The 15,402-nt window shown below is 33.2% G+C and overlaps 1 protein-coding gene across 4 annotated transcripts in view; it reads right to left on the bottom strand.

Annotated features, from left to right (window-relative positions):
• USP34 (ubiquitin specific peptidase 34) overlaps positions 1–15,402 on the bottom strand; it is a 232,622-nt gene that overhangs the window by 57,835 nt on the left and 159,385 nt on the right. For all 4 annotated transcript variants that reach the window (XM_024753009.1, XM_024753012.1, XM_024753013.1 and 1 more), the window contains 7 exons: positions 13,276–13,316; positions 13,012–13,136; positions 11,757–11,909; positions 10,668–10,772; positions 8,394–8,449; positions 8,176–8,296; positions 308–491 (listed from right to left, as the gene is read on the bottom strand). In XM_024753009.1, coding sequence (XP_024608777.1) covers positions 308–491; positions 8,176–8,296; positions 8,394–8,449; positions 10,668–10,772; positions 11,757–11,909; positions 13,012–13,136; positions 13,276–13,316 — 785 coding nt within the window. The remainder of the gene's footprint in view (positions 1–307; positions 492–8,175; positions 8,297–8,393; positions 8,450–10,667; positions 10,773–11,756; positions 11,910–13,011; positions 13,137–13,275; positions 13,317–15,402) is intronic.

The following is a 15,402-nucleotide window of genomic DNA, read 5'->3' as shown; positions in this document are numbered from 1 at the left end:
GGTAAGAACACATAGTAAAACTAATTTATTCCTAAATATTCAAAGGACTGCCAAAACTTGTCTTTACTTGGCACTAAATTATTTAACCCCAAAATGCCAAAGTATTTCACATATCTCTAAAAAGTCCATCACAACGGTTTTTTTCCCAAAAACTAATGTTTACTTTTTAACTTCAGTATGTCCTAGCAACAACAGTTTATAACGTCAAAATGTATGAATGGGGAATTCTTTCTTTAAATCATGCCCTCCAAAATCTCATTTCTACAAACGAAATTTAGAAAGGTTAAAGGAAAAGAAGAATGCTCACACTGCATGTGTTGTGCCATAACCCAGTTATGTATTAATCTGTAGTTTTCGACAGATCCCTTTACCATCTCCACTAACAAATCATAAGCAGCAGCTCTCGAAGAATGTGATTTGCACTTTGGCTGTTGTCTATCTTTTAGACTAGGCAACAAAAACAGGAGATTGAAGATATCTCTTAAAAATTCCTGGAAAAAAAAAGAAAGACCAAGTATATTATCTAAACTTGGAAATTAACTATATTCCAAATAAAATTAATAAGTTACATAGAATTAAATGGACTATATGAAAATCTACAATTTATTAAAAGACTGTTTAAAAACTTAAAGGAGCATCATATACCATCATCTGAAAGTATTCCCAATGTTCATTTCTCTTAGGGAAAATGGAATGGGAGGAGGAGCTTCACCTTCACTCTTCTCTCCCTCTTGATACCTTATAGCTCATTCTTAGAGTCACATCTACAATGCTATTATTTTCCACTCCATTCAGTGACCAAACGTGTTAGTTCAGGACTCATTACTCCCTATCTTGAATGCCTCTGCATTTACTTAAGTTTCTCCTTACTTCACTCTAATAATTAAAATAGCAGTAGCAGCCAAAGCAGCAATGTACCCATAATGAGCACTGAGAAGTGCCAGATACTATTCAAAGGCCTCAAAACAAAACAAACAAAAAAGGTTAAGCATCTTGCCTGGAGTCAGATTTGGCAGGTGTTATACTAAGGATTTAAAACACCAAGCTCTTAACTTCAATACCAGTGAAGTTCAAACTGAGATGCAAAGCTTTACCATTCTAGATATACTTTTCCCTAAATTTAATCTGCCTGAGAAAGGGCCACATTTCCCACTTGTTCTTTAATTGGTCCTTTGCTACTATTCCAAAGAAAGTTATCTCCCTCACCCATCTCAATCGCAAGTAGTACAAAGGTACATTGTTCTGGGGTATAGAACCTCCTGGGGTACTGTATAGAAAAGAGGTAATATTGTTAAGACCGAGACTCTGCTATCCTTAGAAAGGCTACATTGTAAAGTTGGCTCCTGGCTGTCACCTGAACACCTGAATGGTCAACCGTTCCCTCCTCTGTTATAAAACTTTCCGTAAGTGATAAAAGTGGCTCACTGTACCAATTTGTATTTCGTTTATGCAGAATACCTGCTTTCTATCTGGGAGTCTGGAATTTCATTGACTGTGGTCAGTTATGCAGGTACTATGTGCCTACATGACCCACCCCCTGATAAAATCCCTGGACTCCTAGGCTGAAGAGAGCATCCCTGGTAGACAACACCTCACACATGTTGTCACACTCATTGCTGGGGGAATTAAGCACGTCCTATGCAACCCCACTGAGAGGGGACTCTCAGAAGGGCGTACCTCATTTCACCACACTTGGCCCCATGCTTTTTCTTTTGCTGATTTCATTTTCTATTATTTTGCTGTAATAAAACTTTGTCATGGATACAATTACACGCTGAGTCTTTGAGTCCTTCCAGTGAATCAGTGAATCTGGGAGTGGTCTAGGGAACCTCTGACACAGGTACCAAATGAAGGACAATTCAGAATATTTTCCCATTAATGACCTCACCTCCTCCATCTCACTACTGTCAAAGAAAGTACAGTGCATAGTTCCTGACTTGGCAAAGAAAGGTACGTTTGGCTAAGAAATACTGAAGGTGAATAGAGACTTATTTTATATAGTTGACAGACTGACAGTAAGATTACGTCTTGTCTATTCTATAATTCAGAGGTGAGATGACTGTCTTGGAGACACAGAGTAACATATTTACATGAACTGGAAAATAAAGTCACTCACTCAAACAGAAATAGAATTAGCAAATAACTAGTTTAACAATGAACTATCTTTGCTCATCAGTTTAGATCTAGAAAACTGAATGAGCTAAATAACCATAGCTCCAAAGTTTTGACAAAATATATTTAAAGCCTGTGATAAAAATATTTTAATGAAACATTAGGATTGGTAAAAGCTTGCTGAAATGAACAATATTTTTATTTTCCTCACTCTGAGTTCACCAGGAAAGCAGGTGTCCTTAAGTGAAAGAGTAACATATATATTAACATATCCATCTGATAAATAATGGTACAGCCATTTTAGTATACTTCACAGAAAGAAGAACCTCAAACTGATACCTGAGAGAATATTAAAAATAATTTCTGATGATAGTGTGATCTTTGACATGTAATTCAGAAGAAATTCAAAGAGTTAAATAACGCTGTTAAAACAGAACATTCCTACTGTAAACAGTATGTAAACACGGTTTCTCACTGTGGTTTCTCACTGTAAAACAATGTTTCTCACAACTTCTATCTATAGAAATATAAAGTAGGAAGAGAATGAATACATGGTCATTCTAGCTTAATAAGGAATATCCATCTACAACTATATGAATTAATTTTAAAAGCCACATACCCTTCTTGTTAATGCGTAATTTCAATAAAATTTCATTTTTAATGTTTCATACTTACTTGGCAAAATTCAAAGTCTATTTACATTGCTTTGGTTGCCCATGTCCAAATACATGTAATGTAATGATAATTAAATATGGAAGAAATTTAAGACAACATCATGTAGTCACAGGAAATAACTATTTTTATCAATTTCAACAATACTCTGGAAGCTAGGATAAACTGTACAATGCAGGAATTGTAGCCAATATTTTATAATGACTATAAATGGAGTATAACTTTCATGTATTTATTTTTTTCTGTAAGTGCTATATTTTAAAGATCTTTCTGGACTCATTGTTCTCAACCAAAGCAAATAAATTTTAATGATTTTTTTTCTTTTCTCTTCTTTTCTAAATGGAGTATAACTTTTAAAAATTGTGAATCACTATGATGTTCACCTGTAACTTATATATTCTACATCAACTTCAATTTAAAAAAATACTTAAACTTGAAAAAAATCTAGAAATTTCTTAAAATTAAAAAATCTGTTGACAGGACACCTAGGTTTTCCAAAATTCTTTAAAGAATATGTGAGCAATAAATGTTTGAAGACCACTTTAAAAAAGTTTGAAAAAGTATGCTGTCTCTCAATCTATTACTAGATTTATTCTGTTAAAGCATATTTCTGACATTATTTGATCAAAAACTTGAAAGGCCCCCCTTTTAAATTATAAAAATAATGCTTTTATTTTACTGTACATATAAAAATAACCTCCTGGGGCTTCCTTGGTGGCGCAGTGGTTGAGAGTCCACCTGCCGATGCAGGGGACACGGGTTCGTGCCCCGGTCCGGGAAGATCCCACATGCCGCGGAGTGACTAGGCCCGTGAGCCATGGCCGCTGAGCCTGTCTGTCCGGAGCCTGTACTCCGCAACGGGAGAGGCCACAACAGTGAGAGGCCCGTACCGCAAAAAAAAAACAAAACAAAACAAACAAACAAACAAAACCTCCTGTGACCACAACAGATGGCCACCTAGTTTCCCCAAATTACCTCCTCTATATTTCCTCAAGCTCAAGCCAAACTGAACTTATCATTCAATAACCTGCACATACTCAGTGGTTTCCTAGGACTGATTTTTCATTCATACTCCTTTTGTGACTTAAATGTTTCCCTTACTTTTCTACTTAAGGACTTTATCCTTGTTACAAAAGCTTTATTTTCCTCAAAGACTTTCCTAATCCCATCAATACTATCTGATCTTCCATACCTCTGATCGTATCCCTTTAATGGATCTTATTTTTTACCATGAATTACAAATATCATGATATTATTTGTGAAGGTACATACGAATTTTGCATAAGGCAGACTTCTCAATAATTACCTGCTGAACAAATGAACCATTAGATTGTCAGTTCTTAAGAATCAGGACTGAGTCTTAATCATCCATTTGTTCAACATATATTTGCTAGGTACTATACAAGGTAGTAGAAATAAGAGTGGGGTTTATACTCTTAAAGGGGAATTAGAAGAAGGGAAGAGGGAGTAGAAGGGAGGAAGAAGAGGAAAGAGGAAGCAGAGGCAAGGAAGGAGAGGAAGCAGCAGCAGCAGTAGCGGTGGTGGTGAGGGAGATTGTATGTGGCCTGGCAAGCCTAAAATTATTTACTATAAGTCTCTTTACGGAAAACAGTTACTCCTCGATAAATTCTAGATGAAATTTTTAAACATTAATAAAGTAAAATATTACAGTAGCACAGGTATTTTTAGTATCTTGGCGATGAGGACGACTTCTTAATAATACACCAACACCAACTACCTTAAGCACCTGCACTTGGATACCGAATTGACATTTCAAATTTAACGTGTCCAAAATAGAACTACTGATTTTGATACCCCATCCCCCCCAATCTTATCTATCCTAAATTTTCCCTTTCTTAGTAAATGGCATTATCATTCACTTAGTTTCTCAGGCTTAAAATTGAGAAGTCATTCTTGATTAGTTTCTCTCTCTCCCACCTCACAATCTTCTCAAAATTTAAGTCTTGTGAATTCTATCTTCAATAAATATCCTAAGTCCAACCACTTTTCATCATTATCCCTCTGCAAAACTTCTTAATTGGACCCCTAACCCTCACACTTGCCTTCCTAGTTCTCTACCTGTAGTCTAGATCTCCCCCTAGAACATGAGTAAAGCTTTGAAAATGTTAATTCAGACCACATACCTCTCCTGCAAAAAAGCTTCTAAAGGTTTCTGATCTCACCAAAAACACAATGGGAAACTAAAGTTTTGACTACACAAACATTAAAACCTTCTCAATAAACAACTATTAGTAAACAATAAACAATAAAAACAACTATTATTTAACACTGTTCTGGAGGTTCTAGACAAAATTAGGTGAAAGAACAGAGAGAGTTAAGACTTAAAAATGAAGGAGTAAAAAAATTACTCGAAGACAATAAACTAAAAACAAATGAAAAATCAAAGACAATACTGAAGATAAACACAAAGACAACTGAGAAAAAAATTCTACAAACAGTAAGTGAACTTAAGGTGGCCTGCAACAAATTCACACACAAAAATCCTTACTCCACATAAACAACTCATCAGAAAACAAAATAAAAGAGTGCATTTATGATACCTAACAAAGAAAATCCCTAGGAACAACCTTATTTAAAAATTCCTAAAATTCAAATTCTAAATGAAAACATTAAATTGAAAAACACAACAATGGTCTTCTATAAATAAGAAGACAAATCCTGTTCTTGTATAGGCAATTTAATATAATTTCAATTTTTCTATATCAATCCATAAATTTAACACAACCCCAATTTAAAAAGTATCCGAATTTTAATTTTTGAAAGAATGAGACACACTGATTCTAAAGTTTGTGTGGAAAAATAAACAACCGGGACAATTCTGAAAAGGAGTAATAATGAAGATGGACCATCTCTACAAGATATTAACTAAAAACTGTGAATCTACTTAGTTAGGATATGGTATTGGTGAATGAATAGATCTGTAGTGAAAAAGAAAGTCCAGAAATAAATCCAAGTACATATGCCAATTTCCTCCATACAAAAATTCTACAAATTATCAAGAAAAGGACCATGTACATACATGAAAGGAAAATGAGGACAGGATTTGAGCAGGTCAGAGAAAAGATAATACAAATAAATGGCTTTCAAACACATGAAAAGAAGCTCAACCTTACTCATACTTACAAAAAAATGAAAAATAAAACTAAGAGAATGGTTTCCACTTATCAGACAAGCAGAAATTAAATTTGATAATACACTGGGTTGGTAGGAATGTGGGAAAATTGGCACTTGGCTCACAGACATTGTAGGTGGGACCATACATCAGTTCAGCCTCCACAGAGAGCATCATGGTTATTCTGACCAAAATCACAAAGGTACATACCTCGTAAACCAGCTTCTACTTCTAGAATTTTTTCCTACAGATTTCCTAAATGATGGATGTATAAACATTTTCCCTGCAACATCACTTATAGTAGTGTAAGGTAATGCTCAACATTAGGAAGCTAGTTAGATATATCACATCTTTCCAGAAAAAGAATATTATGCAGTTGTTACAAAGAATGAATTAACTCTATATATACTGATATGGAGAATCTATAAGGTAGGTGAAAAAAGCATATTACAGAACAGTGTATTTAAGGTTTTAACACCTGCAGACAGTATTGCTTAGTGGTTAGAAGCTTGGTCAAGTAAAGAGTCTTGAGTGTCCTCAGTGAAGCAAGTTGTTTAACCTGTCTATGCCTTAGTTTCATCATCTGTCAAAATGGTGTCTAATGACAGTATCTACCTCACAAGGGCTCAAAAATTTTGCCTAAGATATCAATTGTATAAATCAATAAACAAAAGAGAGAAGGAAAAAAAACAGGTGGTCTTAAAAAAAATACGAATAATGAAGACAAAACTTTTGGAAATATTTCCTGCACGTATGTGACAGGAAAAGAGTTGATATTTTCAAAATAAAGAACTTTCCAAAATAAGTAAGAAAAATGACAAAAGAATACATGCAGATTATGAACAGAAAATTGCAAGTTAATACAAGTGGACGATACATAAATGAAAAGACACTCATCTTCAACAATAACCAAGGAAATAAAACTAAAATAGCGAGAGTGGCAAAGACTTGTCATGTAAGGAATGTGGGGATGTCTGAGAAAGTGTCATTCTTACACAGTGTGGCTGGGAGTATAAACTGATAGAGCCTTTTGTAAATTGATGTATTCTGATTAAAATGAATCAAATTTACTCTTAAGAATTTATATGAGTATACCATGGAACAGGTATACAAAGATGTTCCCTGCAGTTTTTTTTTTACAGCTACCAACAACATAAATGTCAATAAAGATTAAATTATTTCTCTCTTTATGTATTCAACTTTTTAATGTATTTTCTCTTTTTTGATGGATTCATTTTAAATGAATAACACAAACCACAGAATAGTATTTTCATAATATAAATTATATACCTATGTATTTAATATAGCCATAGAAAGTCCTGGAAGGCCATTACCAAAATATCATATGAAATTAAAATATATAGGAATATTTTTGTCAGCAGTACCTAAAAATTTTTTTCTTTAAAATGACTTTTGCTTTACAATGATATGTTATCAGAAATATCAATTAATACATCTATATTTTGGAATAAAAGTTACATATCGGTTTATATAACGTAAGACTTCAACCAGCAAGACTATAAATAAATCAAGTTATTCCCAGTGAGTGTAATAGAAAAATTTTAAAAGATCCAGGAGAAAACCCACAGAACAGGGCTTTGTGAAATAAGGGTAGTAGCACAGATTTAAGACAGATAAGACTGTCACCTTAACTTTATCTTAAGAATCCCTGAGCCTACGCTCATGGGGACAATCTTCCATTCTTTTCATTATTCCTGTGTTTCCTAACACAATCAGTAACCTCAAGAAAACAATCCTCCAAACCGTAACTAACTTCCCTTAATGAAGGCAATGACAAAAGTGCCAATGACAGTAAATAATGTAATCTAAAGAGGAAATTAGACATTTGTTGGTATAGAGTTATTAGGTGTTATAAAATAGTCAATCATAGATTTTATATCAAATGGGTCTTTAAGAAATGAAACCAGTAAGTACTCTAAAATGACTACTTATTAATTCCATTGTGTTAAGTTACTAATTCAAAATATTCAATTCTATAAAAATCTACAATTAAGCAGAGATTGCCTCTCTATATACAGTCATAGTAATTAAAACTTGTTCTGCATTCTAAAAACAAGACTAAGATTCATATTTCTAGGATTCATCTTATTCAAAGTTCACTGTTCCTGCCAGTAATAAAGTTCTGGTAAACTTCATTTTTGCATGTTTAAGGAAATTTAACATATCCACATACAAGGAAACAATATAAAAAAGTTCAATCTTATTTCATATAAATACTTGGATGTCTTACTACCAACCTGTCCTTCCCTTGAAAATTTAAAGGGTGGTTTGTGTTTAATAACACTTGTTGCAAGCCTTAGGAGTCCTGTAAGCCCATCATCTTCTATATTACCATCCTGATGATCAAGGATCTCCCTGCTACAAAAAAGAATACAAGCAAAACAAGACAGTTCATAAAATTACATTCTTTATCTTTTCTCAGCAATATAACTGTCAATTTCACATCAAATTTTACCTTCGAATACAGTCAGCTAAATGTCGTGCCAAAGCATCCAGGTCGAGGAGTGTTGTCTTAATACAAAGAGAAAATACAAAATTCAAACACAGATTTTTATGTTCACTATTTCAGATACTATTAAAACAAAAAATCCTTTCCTTTTCAGTAACAAGAATTTGGTTCTCCAAATTCATTAACATGCCAATTAAATTATAAATAATATATAACTATTCTTTACTTATACATGATGTCAATAAAATTATACTTATAAACACATCACTGATAGTCCTTCAAAAAAGAATCAATGAAATATTGGTAATAAATTATGAGTCACGGTAATTTAACGAGAAGACACTAGGTTTGACTTATTTTTTCTTTAACAATTTTACTGAGATGTAATTAACAAACCATACAACTCACCAAGTTTTGTTTCTAATACTACTTTTAGAAATAAACTTAAATGCACAGTTCATTTCAGAGAGCTTTAATTCTCATTATAACTGAGCAACAAAATTAAAACAGATTTTATAAAACAGAACTTAATTTAAGAGGATTCCAGGGAATTTCCTGGCGGTCCAGGGGTGGTTAGGATTCCATGCTTTCACCGCCAAGGGTGCAGGCTCAATCCCTGGTGGGGGAACTAACATCCTACAAGCCACATGGTGAGGCCAAAAAAAAAAAAAAGGATTCTCAAAGAAATTCAGATCACTAAGTAGGAAAATTACTTTGACTAGCAAGCAAGAATATTAGATTCATACTTTAAATAGGCAACCAGAGGTTTAAAAAAAAAATCAATGTCTATCTGGAATCAACATTTTATGGATAAAGTCAAATACATTAAGACATGTTCGAGGGGGGGAGGGAGGACTGGAATTGGTAGTCAAAAGATATAAGATACATAAGTACTAAGGAGGTAATGCACAACATGATAAACGTAATTAACACTGCTGTATGTTTACATATACATATATATAAAAGTTACTGAGGACTTCCCTGGTGGAACAGTGGTTAAGAATCCACCTGTCAATGCAGGGGACATGGGTTCCCGCCCTGGTCCAGGAAGATCTCACATGCTATGGAGCAACTAAGCCTGTGTGCCACAACTATTGAGCCTGTGCTCTAGAGCCCGCAAACCACAACTACTGAAGCCCGGGAGCCTAGAGCCTGTGCTCCGCAACAAGAGAAGCCACCACAATGAGAAGCCTGCACACCACAACAAAGAGTAGCCCCAGCTCGCCACAACCAGAGAAAGCTCATGTGCAGCAACGAAGACCCAACGCAGCCAAAACATAAATTAATAAATAAATTAATTAATTAAAAAAAAAAGTTGTTGAGAGAGTAAAGTACCCATCACGAGGAAAAAATATTTTTTTTCCGTTTCTTTAATTTTATATCAATATGAGATGATGTTCACTATACTTATTGTGGTAATCATTTCATGATATGTGTAAGTCAAGTCATTATGCTATATACCTTAAACTTACACAGTGCTGTATGCCAATTATAACTCAATAAAACTGGAAGAAAATATGCTCAATATTAATTTTTATAATTATTTCTTAAATGAAAAGTAAAATAAGAATTCAGATGTAAACTGTTCCTTAAAAGTAGGATGTTCAAACACGATAGGATTCGTAAAATATAAAGTGTATATACTGGACTTTGATGGAAATACATGAAAAAAAATGACAGAAAAGGTTTCCTAAATATTTAAATGTATCTTTTTCAAGCATTTCTCATTTTTCTGAGATCAATTAGATGTATTTTAGCTTACTAAATTTATAAAAAGAAAAAATAAAAGTTTTTATGTGGCAAGTTTGTCTTTGAAATAAACTTGTTTTAAGTATTTCTTTGGATAGAAGTATCATTTTAGTCTCATATAAGAAAATTAGTAGATCAGCAAACTGACAGTGTTTCTTTAGCTTAAAGTAATTTCTATTTGAATTGCAACTTTATTTTACATTCTCAGAATCCACTTGCTACTACAGAAAGCTGTATATTTAAAGTCTAAATTTCACATTCCAAATAAGATTTTATATCCACAAATCTTACAAGACACAGGAAACTACTTGTAAGTACCAAATGAAGACATTTCAACTAAGATCAGAGTAAAAAGAAGAAAGAAATTAGAGCAGAACAAAAAGGTATGAACAGAGTAGAAAAATTATGACATTTTCAACTCATTACAGATTGATAAAAATGTCCTTAATGATAACGACCTATAAATTCATGAACATACAAGTGCATAATACATCTCTATTAACAAGTTAATGTGTAACTTTCTGAACATACCTGACTAGCATCCTTTATATGTATGTTGTCAACTAATTTGCACAACAACCAAAAATATTCTTTACATCCAGGTTTTAACATTGGTTCTTCTTCATAATCATCTATCTATTAAAAAAAAATTTTAACTTGTGAAAATAGTTTAAAAGGGGAAAATAACTTAAAATTATAATACATTTTAAAAACTACAAGCTTTATTAAAAAAAAATTAAATCCCTACAAACTAAACAGTTTTCAAAATTTAACCCCCCAAAATGGAGAGAATACTCCTAGTGTCTGTAAAATTAGAACAACTATGTATGTAAGTGAATAATAAGAGAACTTTCAAAAAAACAGTACTCTGAAATTCCTTATAACCTACTTGGAAAAGATATGAATAATGTATAATACTAAATAATGTAGTGCCAACTAAAAATTCAATGAAAATGTGGAAACAAAAGAAACCTACAGAAAATGAGTATATATAAATCTACCCACATACAATGGTCTATTATAGCTTTGAAAGCTGAAAAATAAAGAACACATTACATTTCTTACGTAGTCAATGACAGACGGTAAATATGGAGAAGAAAAACGTAAATCCTACAATGCATCATATTTCTGGGATTAGTAAAATTTACTTATTAATGGGCCCTGTATTTGTTATGGGGTAGAAGGCTTTTATAAGGCTAGTGTTAGTGTATACATGGGAACAAGGAAGAAAACTGAAAATTCTGAGTATCATAAAGATAAAAATAAAACAACTGTGACTGAATAAGAAGAAAGCTACATTTATGATGTTTCTATCATTCAACTTATTAACACAAGGCTCAGAACCTAGTAAGGACAAATGTTATTTCCAAAACAATATCCATGAGAGATCCCACACGGCTGAACCCAAGAACACAGGATCTATCCCTAGGTGTAACATGGACACAATATGTCACAATGCTGCCACTTTAGGAACTATTACATATAACTACCATCCTCCTGGTGAAAACTACAGATAGTAAACAGGTACTCAAAATTACTTGCAAGGACAATACAACGATAAACTTGGGGCAAATGAAATGGCAGAAATAGAAATTGCTCCTGAACACAGTAAAATCTTACCCTGATAGGTTTGAGTGCTTGAGCATCTGGAAGAAATTTCAGCAATGTTGAGGCAGCCAGTAGCAGAAAAGAGCGATTGATTGAGTCTCCTCCATCCAGCCCTGACAGAGATAACTTATAAAGACCATTGCAAGATTCATGACGGACTGCAGTCTAAATGAAAAAGTTCCAAAGATAGTCTGAGTTAGTATTAAGAAGTTAATCTTAAGGTTAATATGTTGGCAGAAATAACATGTTAGATGGCTTCTTTAGTAACATGTTTTAAAACACAATGTCCTGATCACATACTCATGCATCTAAATAATACATGATCAAATGAAGTACCCCAAAGTATACGGTAATATGTAAAAACATTTCAGAAATTCCCAATATGGTCATAAAAGCAAACCAAGTAAATACAAGAACAGACAAATACAAAAAGGATTGAGAAAAGGATAATAATTTATTTACACGATTAATTAACAGGAAAAATATTGGGTTGGCCAAAAAGTTCGTCTGAGTTTTTCTGTAAGATGCTATGGAAAAACCTGAACAAACTTTTTGGCTAACCCAGTATTTTCAGAACTAGAAGCAACTTGGAAAGTACTTAACCCAAAACATTTTACAGATTTTAGAATCTTGTCCAAGTGTCACAACAGTTACCTGGGACAGAGCCAGAACAAGAATACATATGCATTCAATACAAAGCTAATAATATTAGAAAATGTTCTCTAAAAAAGATATGAATATCGTGGCTAAGTGTATTAGTGTGTTTATACTATTTCATTCAGGAATATGGTGTGAGTAACATCAAGATACGACTGGTGAAAATTATGTTGACTTCAGTGTCAACACTGAAATCAAAAGGAAATATATTGTCTCTCTTGCATCTAAGGATACACTCAAATAGAAAAAGTAAAAGAAACTTCTCTAAAATGTAAATTACAAAAATAATAATAATAATAATAAATAAATAAATGCTGAAATCCTTCTCAACCCTCAGGAAAAAAAACAATTAAAAAAACCCAAAACAAAAGAATCACTGTTAACAAATATTGCAGAAAAAGACAAATATGAATGCCACAAAATATTTAATGTTCACACTTAAGTGTACATAGCTCAAAACACTCTAGATCTTAAAGGATTATTAAGTACCTTCCAGGCAACAGGATATATTTATGGAATCATGTTCATTTGTTTCCATTAGCTCTTTTTATCATCGACGCTAATAAGAAAAAATATGAAGAGTAGTACTAATCTTCAACCTTTAGCTTACCTCAGGAATAAGGAGAGTCAATTTTTTTAGCCAGTCTTGTAAATGATCACTGTCAGCAAGGCTAGATTTCACTAAAGAACAGCAATGAGCCCAGCTCACCAAGAGCCACATTGAATAATGTGAAACTACAGAAAAATTGGAAAAAAAAATTACTATAAAGGCTTGTGCATGATGAAAACAAAATGTTCATTATTAAAGATATTATATATAGATATAACCAGTCATCCAAATCTTTATTAAAAGTTAACTTTGTGGAACCCTTACCTTCATGTCTAGACCTGTGATCAGACTGAGCTTTCAAAACTCTGCAAAGTAAAAACACACCACCAGCAGTAATTAAATTCAGCAACGAACTAAAAATAACTCAATTTCTTACTACATATCCTTTAACTTTCCCTGCCCCCCAAAAGATTAGATTTTATGAAAGCTGCTAATTTATTTTCCTATGGTCTTCATTTTTAATTTAAAGAATCACTGGCAAAATCTTATTATAGCAAACATTAAATGAGTGTTTCAATTTAATAAACAAAATGTGAGTGAATCCCATATTGACTTAAGTGAACTCTCAAAAAGTGCTTAAAGATTTGGTTTCTAAAGTGACATGGCTTACAAAGAGAAAGGTTATAATGGTTTAGAGTCTAAACTTCAGACTCCTAAAAAAAAAAACACCCTTATGCAGTAGTCCTTGGCCTCCTGGAGTTTACAGCCTATCAGGGGAGATAAGATGAATATAAAACAAAAAAGTTAGGACATAAATATATTCTAGGAGCTAGCTGAGTAAAACAGTCAGTACGTACTATTAGAAATGTGAGTTTAATCTTAATCTGTGGCATATGAAATATTCTTTCTGGCTCTAAATGTTACAGCGTCTGAAACGACATTATATTCTACTCTAATAGAAAGATACGACTCACAAAAAGAAAAAAAAAACATACAATGACATAAAATGCCCTTCCTTTTGTATTGTTAATGTCAATTTTCATCAGGAATGGTTAAAAGCAAATTATTGAAAAGTAGAGAAAAATAACTAATTTAATTATATATTACTTCACCTCTATTTTTTCCCCTTGATACTTGTAGTAATTTCAATGGAAAATGTATTACCTCAATTTAAAGAAAACTAAACATTAAAAACTTTCATTTTAATAAAACCAGCATATAGGGATTTAGTATTCACCTTACAAATAAACTGTTTTTAAAAAAAAAGCACTGATCTCTAGATACCTACTTTGTTATAATTAACAAAACACCTATGAAAATCTGAAAGAGCAAGACTCATCCGTATTATTGATTTAAAGTAAAAGGTACTAAAAAGTTAACACTTATAAATCTACTATTTGGCCATATTTCATGTTTAACTTTTATCATATTGGTTTCATATATTTAACTTTACCAAGAGCAACTTCCCAATCTACCTTTTAAATATGTAGCATTAGAAGATTTTGATAACAGGCAAAAAGTTCATTTTAGCTATCTTAATTGATACAAACCTCCCAGGACCATATAAACTGAAGGTGGAGGCTTATGAAAAGACAATGGTGCAGGAACAGGAGTCAAAAAAACACAAAGATTGGAGGTGGGGGGTAGGGGGCCCTCACATTACAAAGACTGTAATGAGATCTTTAAGAATGGAACTGGTAGAATAGAAATAAGAACTGTCGCAGTGAACCAGCTTGAACAGCAGCAGCTGGTATCAAACTCGCATATTTTTCATTGTGTGAGGTTAAGAGTCAAGTGAACATTTCTTAATTCTAAAGAAATAAAAGCAGACCAGAGCAGTCACTGAACTGCCTTGTTAATCAATATATTGTGGCGTGTGGGATAGTGAGGTATATAGAATGTGTGTTAGAACGGGGGTCCCAACCCCCGGTCCACGGACCCATACCAGTCCACATCCTGTTAGGAACTGGGCCGCACAGCAGGAGGTGAACAGAGAGCGAACAAAGCTTCATGTGGGGCTCCCCACTGCTCACATTACCGCCTGAACCACCACCCCCCACACACCGGTCTGTAGAAAAATTGTCTTCCATGAAAACGGTCCCTGGTGCCAAAAAGGTTGGGGACTGCTGTGTTAGAGGACAAGGAGGAAGAGTTAAGAATTATTTAACTGGAGAGTCACTGTTACTTGGCGTATAAAATGTATTTTATCATACAAACCAAGGTCATGTTATAGCACTTTCTTTGTTTCCCCACATTATCCATTCATAAGTTTTATAAATAATGAGGTAAGGTGCCTGGCACTGATAATATAATGGTGAGCAAAATCAGATATAGTTCGTATAGAACTATACGTCCAGTGGGGTAGAGCACATGTTGATCGAGTTATGAATGTGAATTCAACTGAGAAAGACACTAAAGAAAGATACATTAAACAAGAAATAATCTTAAAAT

This window comes from Neophocaena asiaeorientalis, unplaced genomic scaffold (assembly GCF_003031525.2).
Source record: "Neophocaena asiaeorientalis asiaeorientalis breed wild unplaced genomic scaffold, Neophocaena_asiaeorientalis_V1.1 scaffold100, whole genome shotgun sequence".
Classification (NCBI taxonomy): domain Eukaryota; kingdom Metazoa; phylum Chordata; class Mammalia; order Artiodactyla; family Phocoenidae; genus Neophocaena; species Neophocaena asiaeorientalis.
The sequence above is the reverse complement of the archived record's forward strand: the minus strand, read 5'-3'. Positions and strand labels throughout refer to the sequence as shown.